General features: G+C 33.0%; 2 protein-coding genes across 2 annotated transcripts; both read right to left on the bottom strand.

The window, feature by feature from the left end:
* Positions 1 to 477: 477 nt before the first annotated feature.
* On the bottom strand, positions 478 to 1818 carry LOC139497630 (tripartite motif-containing protein 42-like). The gene has a single exon (XM_071285860.1). It carries the CDS (start codon positions 1816 to 1818, stop codon positions 478 to 480), a length of 1341 nt encoding a protein of 446 aa, XP_071141961.1.
* Positions 1819 to 8666: 6848 nt separating this feature from the next.
* LOC139497631 (uncharacterized) lies at positions 8667 to 9053 on the bottom strand. Its single transcript, XM_071285861.1, has one exon. It carries the CDS (start codon positions 9051 to 9053, stop codon positions 8667 to 8669), a length of 387 nt encoding a protein of 128 aa, XP_071141962.1.
* Between the last annotated feature and the right edge of the window lie 6662 nt (positions 9054 to 15715).

The raw sequence follows: 15715 nt of genomic DNA on the forward strand, positions 1-15715 counted from the left end.
TAACAAAACCGAAGGGGCAAGTCGAAAACAAACTGATAACTCCATGGCAAAACATAAAATAACAGTACACAAAACACACTATAGAACACTAAAGACTGAGAAAAGCGGACCATGCCAAAAACGGGGATGATTTCATGTGCTCTTGAAGGTTAGATAGATCTTGCTCCGTTTTTGGAACCTGTGGCATTGCTCATGTAATTACAACCTATTTTCATTATTTTTTAAGGATATGTTATTTATAAAAATGTATTGTGTATAATATTACTTTTATTTACGTTTTATTGTTATGCAGTTCCACCAAGTATAAGAATCTTAAGACTTTACAGACTACAAACAAAGCATAAAATAAAGTGGAACAATTGATCCCCTGTCCTTATTGCTTAAGTGACCATTATGATTCCATACTACTGCATAGGTATGGTAAATATATTCAATTACAAAGCAGCAAATTCAAATAGATTAAAAAAGGTTAACATTCTAACAACCACTTATTTCTAGTTTGTGGATTTTAGCATTGTCTTCTGAATTTTTGTTTGTGCTACATCCTATCCATAAGTTCCAATTTGAATCAAAGTCTAGACAGATTGGAAGCAAAATGTTATTGTCTTCCATCATACAGCACTTTATAAGCACTCCTTCTTCTGATAGAATATGCAACGAATGGGTGTCTTGATCAGCTACAATAATATTACCCAACTTTGTAACTGTTAAATCTGAAGGATTGAACGGAATTGCATCTGTGTTAATGTCTTGGTTTCCCTCATAGATCCATTCAATAGAATTATTTACGACTTTTACAATTCTGGCAATGTCTTTTGACGAAAAATCTACTGCCACTATATTTCCCGTTTTATCCATTGTCATTCTACAAATGAGAGAAAATAATCGCGTGTTCTGTTTATCGTATTCAATAACGCTCACCTTTTTCTTTCCCGTTTGACCAAGAACAACAATCTGACGACGACTGTGTTCAGCGAGAGGGAATGCGTCTCCTTTCTCTCTTGTACTTACGATTATATTGTCACTATTTACATGGAGAGCTTTGGGTAACAGAGGACTGAAATCATGGACAATGTTCATTTTCCCAGTTTTGTCTAGACGATAAAGATGACTATCTGCTGCTAAAGTTAACAGCAGATCCCCTGTTTTGGATATTGTCATGTCGTATATAGTTTTATCGTTGAACGCACGTATTGCCTTCAATTTCTGTGCTATTTGCATTTCCTGAAGACTTGTTGCCTGATAGCAACTTATCCAAATTGAATTTACACTGGATGTTACTAGTTTATGAACAAATGGCAGATTAGTCTCATACGTATTTATTTTTTTCAAATTTATTTTTTCCGGGTTATAATTTATACTAAGTTTATCGAACGATCCAAAAATAGCGGTAAGGTCATAGGGGTCAATATTACCTGAAACATTTTCCCGCAAATACTCCAAGTTCTCGTTGTATTGCGTTTCAATTTCCTCAACATCATGTCCCTTGTGCGTTTTCAAACATTTCGGACATATCAATTCTTTACATTGAACACAATACACGCAGCACGATTGTGTAGGATGTGTCTTACATAGAATATTGTCTAAATCAACAGACGATTCTTTGGATTTATTAAATTCTATATCCTTGATATCGACTATTTTATGTCGCGTTGATGTTTTTACTCTAGCATGAACGTTTGTTTTACAGTTATCGCACATTAATATGTCACAATCAATACACTTCCATTTTAACGGTGAGCTTCTTTGACATAATTGACAAGTAACGATAACTTGAGCTTTCTTTCTTGTACTGGCACTCGGTAATCTCGACGCCATTTTGTTTGTATTATATATTATGGTTTGTTTGTTGTTGCTAGAGACCAAGGACAAACATTTTGGGGCTATGATTTGTACAATATGATTTTTTTCTTTGCATAGGTTGAATAACAACCTGAAATGCCAATTAAACAACAGCACAATCTCAAAATAAGGATGCTTTGATAACTTCACAAGTCTATTTTTTTTCGTGTGGTTAATGATACGATATAATTATAATATTCATGTCACCCCGCTTACAGAGCAAACATGGAATACGCCGACAAATTTAAACTTTCTTGTTGTTTAATTATAGATTATCGGTGATCATCTCAACGAGATTGCTTTTCTCGCTTGAGCTGGGACGGCGAAAGCGAGAAAGGCAATCGAGATGAGATGAACAATGATAATCTTTTTATCGGTATTTTACCTATGACGACGTTGTCAATTTCATGTCAATTTCGATAGCAACACCACGTGCATGCTTAGTTTCTAGCGATAATTTTCCATCTCAAGCGAGTAGAATGATATGAAAATTATCACAAAAACAGATCAAAGGAAAAATGCACAAAATATCGATAACATGATTTATCATGTAAAACGACAAGGAAAGTAATTTTAGTAAACATAAACTATATATAGAACGCTATGATATACAGGGTAGTTAACAGGGTAAAAATTCGAAATATATAATCCGAATACATAAGTCAATTCTGTTCAGTCAACGTTCTCGGTTTCATTTTTCGGTTATTAAAAAATATGATATGAATAAATCCACCTAGTGCTTTAAACTTGATATAAGATTCTTAAATTAAAACGATAGAGTAAAATATCATATATATGTAAGGACAATGTACGCAATTTTCCCTTCAAATTTAAATGGATTGACAAAATTATTTGATACCTCATCAACGTCCAATGGCAAATATTTCAGGCATAAATGATTTGCAATAATAAACAATTCTATAAATGAAAAGTTCTATGATTCTCAAGATTCCATTTTTGTCAAATCATGCAAATTGTCAGGTCGATTGTAAATGGATGTTTTTCATCTAGCTACAAATATAAAAAGTGTTTTTAGAAAGATAACAGGTAAATGTCATATAAATATACTACTGAACACTGTTTCGCTTAGCTGGCATACTGAGTCGGTTGTAACAAGTAAAAGAGGGGCGAAAGATACCAGAGAGACAGTCAAATGTGCCAATTTATAAGCAACAGTTGGAAAACATTTCTTACCGGTCTGTATATCGCAACCTAAATGTTGCATAAGTACACTCCAAATATAGGCCATATTTCAGAGGACCATGATATCGATGTCTGTTTTGCGTTCTGTGCTTCACAATCGAAACTTTCAAACTTCACAATGTGCAACTAAGAGGGGGTTAGCAAGTGTACCATATTTTTGCTTTTATGTTAAGTTTTAATGCACTTTATCTAAGTAATTATAAAATATAAAGGTGTTACATACTCTTTTTTTTTTAACAAGTTTAGAATTGACCACATGCAATTATGTACACTTTAGCGCTAAACTACAATAATGCATACACACGTTACGTGCATTAAAAGGCGCAATGGTCATGTCAAAATGTGTAATCGATTATTGATACATAAAACCCTTTGTCATCTTAGTCCACGATAACTTAAAACTCGTGGAACTATAGAGCTAGCTTAAATACTGATCATCAAACAGAATATAAGTACCAATTATTGTAATACGGCTTTTTTTTAGCCCACAATCAAAACATTTCTGAAGCATTCAAAGCCATTCCGCAATCATTCAAACATTCCGCATACCATACACAACGCATTAGCGTCTTTTCCCAACATGAAGTAAAATTTTGCCAAAGTGGGGCATCCGTAAACTGTGTGGGATATATAAGTACGAAGCCACTTCCTGTCAGAATATGGACGTTTTATCGGATCCTTCGTGTAGAGAGCGTTGCATCTGCACGCTAAGAAACCCTGCCACACCGTTTAACGGGTCCGTAGATAGCCTGTTGTAATGCAACTGTTATGTCCTTATCAAATATACTCTCACTTTGCAGAGGCAATCCAAATTTGGTCGAGCTTCATCCGGACGTCCTTTATTACATGACTTTCCTATTGTATTTGTTTATATTTTGTTTTCGTCCTTAATATGCATGATTTTTGTCCCCAGTAGACCATACCAGAAAACATCAATCAATTAATCTAGTTATAATTGGACATCGCCCTTTGTTAGGGACAATACCAATTTGCCTTTTTCTCATCTTAGTTTAACATCTTTAAACTATGTAAAGATTTTAGATTATAATCTATACTTGATTGTTCTGAAAGCTTTTGATAAACGAGGCATTGATTGCATGTGCTATTAAAAAAAAAGTTCTGTATTTATTATTGAAAGATATAATAATCTTTGTTGTTGAACATATGCACAAACATACGGAGGGTGTTTATATTTTTGTTCTTTTTTACTGTCCTAAACCTCTCATTTTTCGACATGTTCGATTTGCTTGTATATGATGTAATGAAGCTGACTTAAATGAACTTTACCCTTCATTAACGCAAAAAATTTTGCCGCTTATGCTCAGTTACAAATTATCAAACTTTGAAATCTATTTTTGTATTTTCAAGAAACTGCACTCGTCATCACTCTCGTTTGTCAAAAGCTTTCAGAAAATATGTATCAAGTCAATATTTAAGCAGAGTATGTAAATTTCAAAGAGTAGTATATAGGGTTGAGAAGTCAAAATTATCAATACAGTCGAATACATGCATATGAATATATAACATGTATAAATCAGGTTGTACCCAAACCACAACAAGTGATCAAACTATCGAAATCATGTTGTGTTCGGCGTTATCCAATTTTGTTTTCTACGGGGGTTTATTTCGGGGGAAGGAGATTATGTTTATGTTGTTGGTGTTTTAGATCGTCATATAGACTATTTATTGTAAATTCAGGTATTCTTTTTATGTGTAAGTAAAATTGATGTCTGATAAATCAGCCAATAGAAGAAAAAGACGTACAACAGATAAATACACAAACATTTCATAAATATCATGTTTCAAATACTATCGTTTAAGATACTAGTTGACTAAAGTATTATTCTTTTTTATCATTCTTGGCAAGGTAAAGAAGTACAATACGGACGTGTTCCTCCTATTAGTACTGCAACTGACATCGAAAAAGACGCTTAGTTAACGAGTTTAATGGTCCAGAATAACACACGGCTGCAAATTGTTTCAAATGATAAAATAATATTTATATTTTTATTTCTGTCTGGTCGTAAAAAGTTGCTACGGTCACATTTTGGTATTTTATCCCTCGAATGGGGTACCCCTCAATTTACGGTTTTGGGTAGTTTCCTTAAATTCTTAAAAGATACATTTTTGGTTAAATTTCCCGCTATTTTCGTCAATATTCTCGATGCACATATCATCAAGGATCATCGGAATGATGAAGACATAAATATAATACAGTAAAACCATCCCAAAGTAAAACTTTCAAACTTAAATTTGGCTGTTTTTTTTATACAAATTTAACGCGTATTTCTTTGAAAACGAGAAAACATATGATTCAAAAACAATATTTCAAATTTGAGAAGACAAAACATATTATTGCGATACTGCATGCACATTTTGTTGGACAAATTCCAAACAATTTTGTCAAAAGCTCAAAAATAAAAACATCATTTGTACCTTTTTTAATTACGGAAATTTCCTATCTGTCAATCAGCTCCACCATTTATTTTTTCCTTCACAATGAATTTGATAGTTTCGATGTGATTATGTAGATTTTGTAGGATAGGTTAATTTATTTTTGAGTGATTTGAATATATATAGTAGTTCTTTTGTGTATTTTCTGTAAATAAATTATATTTTTGTTAATGAAATTTTGACTTTTTTATAAAAGTTAACCAAAGAAGAGGTTTTTCCGGATAATGACTATAGTTGATATTGTGTGAAAATACATTGTATGTCAATGTTTAACCTCAGAGCAATTAATATGCATGCAAGTGGTCGGGGGAAAAGTACTATTGAAGTTTCGCAGAGAATTGGTGTGTGACAAGGTGATGCTACAACCATATTCTGTTGTTGTTCTGCTTTCCTTGGGCGAATCATCAGTGAATAAACTCATCATAGATACCAGGACTAAAATTTGTATATACGCCAGACAAAAGACTGATCAGTGACGCTCGATTCCAAAAAAGTTAAAAAGGCCAAATAAAGTACGAAATTGATGAGCATTGAGAACCAAAATTCCTAAAAGTTTTGCCAAATATAGCTAAGGTAATCTATGCCTGAGGTACAAAAGCCTTAGTATTTCAAAAGTTCAAAATTTTGTGAACAGTAAATTTGTAAATATAACCATATCAATGATAATTCATGTCAGGACAAAAGTGCTGACTACTGGGCTTGTGATGATGTTATGAGACTTGCACCAGAAGGCAAAATTGTTGCGTCTTTAAATTAAAATGATTGATTGATTGTTGGTTGCTTAACGTCCAGTGGCAAATATTTCATGCATTTTCAGGACGAGAAAAGTTAACAATTAAATCAATAGGTAGGTCTTGTCATTATAGATGCCATTCTGGATGATGGTCGGGAAAATTTGGACTGTCACTGGAAAATGATGGTATATTGGATTTGGACAGAGATTTTGCAATGCAACAGGCCACCGACGGACCCCTCAAAGAGTTGTTGCAAGGGTTCTTAACATGGCACTCTCTTTACACGAGGCATCGGATTCTGACCGGTCGTGACTGAGAACTTGATTCTTCCCGCACAGCCAAACGGACGCCCAACTTCGTTTTACTGCCGGTCGGGAGAAGACCAAGTGACAATATTTCGTTTCCCCAGTCATCCTTGGGGAACTTCAAATTAGAAACAACAGAAATCCATATATGTGATCAAACTTATCCACATGTATCCTCACAACCTGACACTTTTATACGATATCGCGTTCAGTTTTTTCCTTGTAGTTTGGACAATGAAAACAGAGTTTTTTTTGTGTAAAAGCAAAACCTTTAAAAAAAAGAAAACAGAAAAGTCCTCTAAACATGTTGACAGTCTTTTGAGTTGTGCTAATTAATGTGAGTAATTATTTGTCTATGCATTACCAAGTACTTATTGAAGTCAACACCTGTGCATTTAGGTAAAACAGTTACTGAAAAATTAGATTTGAACTTGCTGTCAGTTCATTGATAACGATTGTTAGTGATGATCTGTTCTTTCATAAGAAAAAGCCTTTCTCATGCAGTACATCCTCGACATATACCGATCACTTTTAACCAAGATTGTCTCTGATGCTTACAAAACTGCCAAACTCCAGAACTAAGTAGATATTGTGACACCTTACAATTCAGACACAGTGAGACCAAGGGATATGCAATATAGAGTTTAGCTCTGAACTCAATATAGAGGATGCCATATCTGCTGCAGGAAAATTGAAATTTATGTTAAGACGTTCATAATTACACCAAGGTGTGTCTGAAAATATCAAGGATACATTAAAAAAAGAACAATTACTTCACCTTGCCGCCAGTGCTCTTATGAGCTAATGTCCTCGTTTGGGTATTTCTATGGAAAAGGTGCCAGCATAGCTTCTTAATATATATAGGAAGATGTGGTATGAGTGCCAATGATACAACACACCATCCAAGTCACAATTTATAAAAGTAAACCATTATAGGTCACTATACGGTCTTGAACACGGAGCCTAGGCTCCTAAGTTCATTTGTTAGTTAATTGGTGAAAAATACCACAAAGGCGCTTCTGAACCGTATATATTGTCCCTAAAGATAACAAAAATTCGTAAATGTATGGCTATTACAAAATCAATCGTTTTTATAGCAACATTCGCCCAATTACATTTGGGATTGGCCGTGCAGATATACCATGAATATGCATATGGGAATATGGGTCACGAACATTGATCGAAACTTTGTACTCACATGGCTTATGTGTTTCCTATGCAGAGATAAGACTATAACTGACGAGTTTGACCGAATCAAGACGGTATTTACGCTCCAGATAGCTTTTGTACTAAAAACTGCTTTGAACAAACTCTGTCCTGCGCCGAACTTGTTCTTGTAAAAAAGGGAAGTGTGTTGTAATACTAATACGCGTACTGCATCCGCATATGATGACTAAGAGATTGATTTATGTCCCTATTTCATGAAGACTTGAGCTAATGTGTGTCGCTTTGAAAAGTTATATAAGAGTCATGACTGATTTTGAATTACAACATTAGCAAATTGGCATTACATTGTATAATTTTTCATCCTTCCCTTAAAAAATTGAGTAAACTTTTTTACCAGGATTATCCCACTAAGACAATGTTTATGCACCAAACTGACTTTGTTTTAAATTCAACCAAACCCTAATCAAGACAAGTAATTATAACACTTATGATTTTTTTTAAACCTTGCATTCGCCTCGGGTGACTAGGGTACTTTTTGTGTTATAACTGATCTGTCCAGACTTTGCAAATACACAATATGTATTTATCTATAACTAGATACTAATGTTCACAAAATACACAACCTTTCAGATGCAAAATTTAAAACACTGTTTCAGCGCTTGAATTTTTTTTTTTCAAAAATAGAAAAATATATTGAAATAATTTGATAAACTAATGTTTTATAGTTTAGAAAATAATTCTGTAACATACTGTAGTGAAACACTATACACAATTTGAAAGTCTATGGATGTGAAAAGGTCAAGGCCACTTCTTGCTCTATCTTAGTTTTCTGTGTAATATTTTGTTTTTGATATTAGACGGTTCTTCTTTCTCATGTTTCTTTGGCTTGAGTTGTCTGTCTTTCATTGTAAATTAGTTTGTATTGCCTCTTGGTATGTTAAATTAAAGAAAAGCTAACATTCTAACAACCTGATATTTCTAGTTTGTGGAATTTAGCATTTTTGTCATGAATATTAAATGTACTACATCCTATCCACAGAGTCCCATTTAAATCAATGTCCAGACTAATTGGAAGTAAAACGTTCATGTCTTCCATCATAAAATACTTTATAAGGACTCCCTCTTCTGATATAATATGCAAAGAGTGGGTCTTTGCTTCGACGGTTGTAATAGTATTCCCTGATTGTGTTATGGCTAAATCGGCTGGGCTGAATGGAATTTCATCTGTGTTTCCTTCATAGATCCATTTAATTCTTGATTTATTATCCACTTTCACAATTCTGCGACAGCCAAATGATAGAGCATCTATGCATACTATATTAAATGTTTTGTCGATTATTCTTCTCATGACGAAAGAAAATAAATGTTTGTTGTCTTTATCGTATTCAATAACGCTCACCTTTTGCTTTCCCGTTTGATCAAGAACAACAATCTGACGACGACCTTGTTCAGTGAGAGGGAATACATCTCCTTTCTCTCTTGTACTCACGATTATATTGTCATCACTAACATATACAGCTTTAGGTAACAGGGGACTTAATCATGGACAATATGCATTTGTCCAGTTTTGCTGAGAGAATATAGATGACTGTCTTCTGCTTGTGTTAACAACAGATTTCCTGTTTTTAATACTTTTATGTCAAATAGAGTTTTATCGTTGTAGTCACGCACAGTCGTCAATTCTTGTGCTGTTTGCACTTCCTGTAATGTGTTTATCGTGTAGCAATTTATCCATACGGAATTATCACTCGTTGAAACTATACGATGAATAAACGGATGTGGAGTTTCATACGTTTTAATCTTAGTCAATTTGATATCTTTTGAGTTAGTAATTATATTTAGTTTTTCAAACGGTCCAAAAATAACATTAAAGTCGTGAGGGTCAATATTACTTGAAATGTTCTTCCTTAAGTACTCCAAATTTTTAACGTATTTTGTTTCAATTGCCTCTATATTGTGTCCCTTGTGTGTTTTCATCAAGCATCTAGGACATATCAGTTCTTCGCATTAAACACAATACACGCAGCACGATTGTGTTGAATGCGTTTTACATGGAATATTATCTAAATAAACTGACGGTTCTTAAATTGGCTCGCTGAAGTCAATATCCTTGATATCGACTATGTTGTGTCTCGTTGCTGTTTTTACTCTGGCATGCACGTATGGTTTACAGTTATCGCAGATTAATATGTGACAATCAATACACTTCCACTTATCCGGCGAACTTTTTTGACATAATTGACAAGTGAGTATAACTTGAGCACTCGGTAATATCGTCACCATTTTGTTAGTATTATACCTTAATGACAGGTTGTCGTTGCTAAGGTTTAACTATTTACAAACATTCAAATTTTAAAAAGTAAACATTCCGCACTTCGACCTATTATGGTTTACTTTTACATATTTGACTCGGATGGAGAGTTAAGGTTTATGTACCCTTCTGTAGCCATTTTTGTACGAATTTTTCAAACCTCAATTGTATCAAAACTAAATATATAATAAATAATAGAGATAGGCCATTTAGTACATGTTCCAAGGGGAAACTTGATGCAAAGCATTATTTTTTACTGTTTCATTGCATTTGATAGAAAAAGAGGACTTTGTGGCAAATAAATCAAGATTTTTATAGATCGAAAATCCACAGCCTTTAATACAGAGATTTTTGTTATAAAATTTGAAACATAAATTACTCACTTGATTTTCTATGATGTGCTAGTGTTTATTTTTTACAAAAAGTTCTAAGTAACCTGTAAATTCCAAAACACCTCGTGCTGAGTCACTAAAGTCGAGCGCACCCTAAAAGGTTCATATTTATACTTGTCTTAACCAATAACTACATTTATAAACTTGTTTTAAGGAAATCAATGCTAGCACTGCATGCAATAATCCTATATCTATCAGTCATCAAATTGCCAAATATGAGAGTACAAGGATAAAGGCTGTGGATTTTCTATAAAAATCTTGATTTATTTGTCACAAAGTCCTCTTTTTCTATTAAATGCAATGGAATAGTAAAAAATAATGCTTTGCATCAAGTTTCCCCTTGGAATATGTACAAAATGGCCTATCTCTATTATTCATTATATCTGTAGTTTTGATACAATTGAAGTTTGAAAAGTTCGTACAAAAATGGCTACAGAAGGGTACATAAACCTTAAAAATTTCCTCATCGGCACTCATACCACATCTCCTGATATCAGTAGAACATTTTGACGAAATTAAACTTCCTTGTCATTTGTATACTTTTGCAAAAAATGTGTCACAAGATATAAATATTGACATCAAACTTATTGAGGAAACTAAAACTTTAAAACAGACTAAAATGTTAAAACCCCCAATTAAAAACGAGTTATATCAACTATTATCAAACTCTTATTGATGATAAGATAAATAACTTAAACGAAAATAATAAAATATATCTATATAAATTTCTTAAATCTAATATAAAAAAACCAAATGAAGTACTACCTATCGCACCCAAGTTAAGAAACAAGAAAAATGTTAACCAAATTTAGAATAAGCGATCATTGTCTCTTAATAGAAACTGGACGATATACCAAAATACCACGAAATGAAAGAAAATGTAAAATATGTAATATCTTAGACGATGAATTTCCTTTTTTTTAAAACTGTAAAATAAATAAAAATAAAAGAGAAATCTTTCTAAAATATTATATACAAAAATATGTAAATTTTAATACACTTAATTTTACTGATAAACTCGTGATTATACTAAATCCATCAACACCAAATGATGTAAAAGCAGTTGTTTCTTTTATTAAAGAGTCATTAGAACTGAGGAAAGGAGAACAATAACTGTTTTTACCATATCTCTTATAATATTGTCGAGTTTTCATTATGTTTGATCATGTTTGTTTTGTCAATGTATTTGCCATAACCAAAATTGTTTTTTGTCTGTTTTGCAAATAAAGAATTATTATTATTATTTTATCGATCGGAAAGTAATTTTAAATATAAAACATTTATATATACATGATATAGAACTATATAAAAAATTCTAAACAAACATACATGAAATATTGTATATAAAATATAGTTTTATTATACTCAGTGCAATGATACTGCTACTATTTAATACCTCTGGAGGGAAACATGATATGAACAAATTAAACTTGTTGAACTAAGGAAGGCGGTAGTAATTTTACGGTCTATGAAGAAATAACATTAAAATGTGGTTCTTACTGAACTCAGTCACTGAATAAGCCGCATTTAGAAGTATGCAGGTTATATTCACCATATGCACCATATTTGTTAGATTATTTCGAATAGACTGAAAAATATTTCAGAGAGTCCTTAAAATTTAATTATAGATTCCATTTTGAATGGAGTAAATCATGAAGAAAAAAACATTAACGACTTCACGCTCACTTGACAAAATTATTTCTCAGTTTACAATTTTTCAATGTTTTAATATGTTTTAGTTATTTTAAAGACATTACAGTATAAAATATATGAGAAATTTAGTCTAATATAAATTGTTTCGGTTATCGCCATATCTAAAGTTTAGATGCAAATAACAAATGAACCTTTTTTAAGAATTCAAACGCCTAGCTGTTTTATTTGTAACCCTTTTTAAGACGTTACTTCTAATTGTGTTAATTATAAGAAGAGTTTTAGAAATACACGCACATTTGCGGTTTGCTCTTTAACTATCACCTGATAGGGATAGACGTATTCGTCATGACAACATCAACAGTTTCAGTTTTTAGAATTTTAGGAAACAATAGTAGTGCTTTTATATAAATCCGTCTCCCTAAATTCGAAAATAAAATCACAAAAGAGGGACGAAAGATACCAAAGGGACAGTCAAACTCATCAATCTAAAACAAACTGACAACGCCATGGCTAAAAATGAAAAGGACAAACAAACAACAGCACACATGACACAACATATAAAACTAAAGAATAAACAACACGAACCCCACAAAAAAAACTAGAGGTGATCTCAGGTGCTCTGGAAGGGTAAGCAGATCCTGCTCCACATGTGGCACCCGTCGTGTTGTTTGTGTGATAACAAATCCGGTAAATAGTCTAATTCGGTAGGTCGCATTCATGAAAGGGAACGGGATTGTAGTTACGACGTAAGGAACATATCCGATATCATTTGTGAAACGGTTATTCCATGACGGTCAACCAACTCGTGATGGCGTCCGTAAAATTTACTAAGGTATGATTTCAACTTCGCCATTTGGAACTCTTGGTTTAATAGCTTCCTTGTGAGCAGCAACCCTCTATCAAGAAAATCATGATAGGAAATCCAAGCACGGGAATATCGTATCAATTGGGAGATATATACCGCGTATGCAGGTGCTGCTGGAATGTTGCTACTTAGAAATGGAAAGTTCACAATTGGAAAGCTGAAATCATCTCTTTTGTCGTAAAGTTTTTTTTTCAACCGACCCTCATTGTCAATTTCTAGATGTAAGTCAAGATATGGGGCCGTCATAACTGTATGTATCCTTTATCTCTAGCTCGATGGGATAGATGCACCAAATTTTGAATTATTCAGTGAAAGAACATCATCTATATAGCGGCAAGTAGAGGGGCACAGTTTGTTCCCATTGGAATGCCGAGTCTGTTGAAAAACACGTCTATGTAATATATGCTGAATAGCAAACGAGACAATATGTAACAAAATACAGTCAATGATTACAATAACAAAAGGAAAATTCACAAGTAAAAATATATAGTAACGGAAGGGAGTGAAAGGTGTTTTTAGAAAAAATGAGTGTTATTAAAGAATGAAATGTAATTTTTATCTTCCCAGATAAGGTAATTACATCGTGGAAAAGGAGAAGGAAACTGTGGTTACGACATTTGGAACATATCCGTCGTCTTCTGTGAAACATATATTTCGTAACGATCAGCTTATTCTTGGGATGGCGTCCGTAAAATTTAAGAAGGGGTGATTTAAACTTCACCTTTAGAACTCTTGTTTAATATCTTCCTTGTGAACAGCAACCGTTTATCATGGAAATCCGGCAGGAAATGCACGGCCGACACTCGGCTAACCGAGAGATTGGTCGGTTAATCTATATTGAGTATGCGGCTATATCGGCAGTGGGTCTGTTAATCGGGTTGGCTAAAGTCTGTTAATAAGGTGTTATCGAGAAAATCATTGAAAACTCAGAATGTTTCATTGTATAACCTTTTAAATATATGTTTATCATAAAAAATATTTATGTCTGACAAAACTATTCAATGTACTGAATCCAGTGGTGTAATTATTATTTTTCTAGCTTCTATGTACGATCTATAAAATGAAAAGGCAAATTACTCATCAGTAAATTTATACACATTTTACACACATAAAATGTACACAAAATGACACTTGGGTTGAATTTACTTGCATGCACTATTTTGAACATCGAAAAAAGACAGGCATTATGAGTGTTAACCAAATTGATATCATTTTGTGAAAAATCTACACAAAAATCTGTATTTTGGTGACATAAATCAATCTTTATTAAAAACCTGGTCTGTTAATGGGTCGGATGTATAAAACCCGGTCTGTTAATTAGTCTGTTAAGAGTTATGAATGACAATAAAAGTATAATTTTATTACTTTATGGTGTGTTCATTTGGTAGGCTCAAGACGAGCGGCTAAAATATACGGAAACAACACTTGAGCAATGGAACATAAAATATATACGGAAACAAAACATGAGCAATGGAATGTAAAATATACGGAACAAAACACACGAACAATAACAATGTAGGCAATGGATATTGAAAATTGATAAAAATGGTTTCAAAAAGTGTTAAATTAAAGTAAAATTGATTTTATCCGAGAATGGTCGCATTCTGTTTAATTGTCATGAATGACACCAATTTGTCATCTACATTGGTAACCAGTATATAAATCAGAGATTAACGTCGTAATGTAACTAAACATCAGTATATTGGGATGCCTAAATATAAAGAATAGAGAAAGAATAATGGGTAAGATAAATAAAATGTAGAGAAAAGTAACATAACCATTTAAAGAATATAGAAATAAACAACATCCCCCCCCCCCAATCCGTACCCTCATGGTATACACGAGAATCTGGATGGAGATACAGAATACAAAATAAAAGATAAGGACAGTAGAGAGTGATGCATTGCTAAAAAAAGAAGAAAACAAATTGTTTAAGAATAAAGACATGAAACCCCCCTGGGTGTTGAAACAGTAACGGATTGCGATGTACTCATATTGGTGACAAATGCTTGACGTTTACATGTGGACACCTGCAGTTCTCCTCTGCACATATGTAGAAAAGGAACTAAACGGAATAAAATGAATTAAATTTTAATACAACCAAATGTAGCTGCATTCGCTCCTTTCCATTTACTTCTTTAGAATGATTTGTAAACAACAGATGATTAAGTAATACAAGAAAAACAAAAACCAATTGGATGATGCTGAGGAATTAGGATTAAGGTGGTACCGAACACTTTCACTAAAATCAATGTGGTTCGTTTAATTTGGATAAAATTTTGACAAAGTATTTAATTTGAACCTTTAACAGAAATATAAAAATTTCAAAAAATTTGAACCAACCGTTTTGTCAGAAAAATTAACAAATTAACTGGTTATTATATATAGCAGTTTGACAAACACCAATTTTGATCTTTGAGAAGCTTATTATTCCCTTTACAACACAACGTAATTAAAACGTATCACTGACTTTACAGAGTTATCTCCCTGTAGTGTTGGGTACCACCTAAACGTCCAGTGACAAATGTCATGTGCATATGAAAACGACAACACGTTATATATGTACCCTGTGTTGTATTAGAAAGACACGTTCAATCGGATTTGAGAACATGCTACTTTGAGCAGACGCAAAAATTAAGGCTGATTGAAATCGTTAATAATAAATTCATGCATATTCCAGCGACCAACCCAGATCACGCTATATTGAAGTGACACACTCTTGAGTAAAATGCAAAGAAAGTCAAAATAAAAATGCTTTTACTGGAAGGATAGTGTTGCATCGTATTATT

This window comes from Mytilus edulis, chromosome 12 (genome assembly GCF_963676685.1).
Source record: "Mytilus edulis chromosome 12, xbMytEdul2.2, whole genome shotgun sequence".
Lineage (NCBI taxonomy): Eukaryota > Metazoa > Mollusca > Bivalvia > Mytilida > Mytilidae > Mytilus > Mytilus edulis.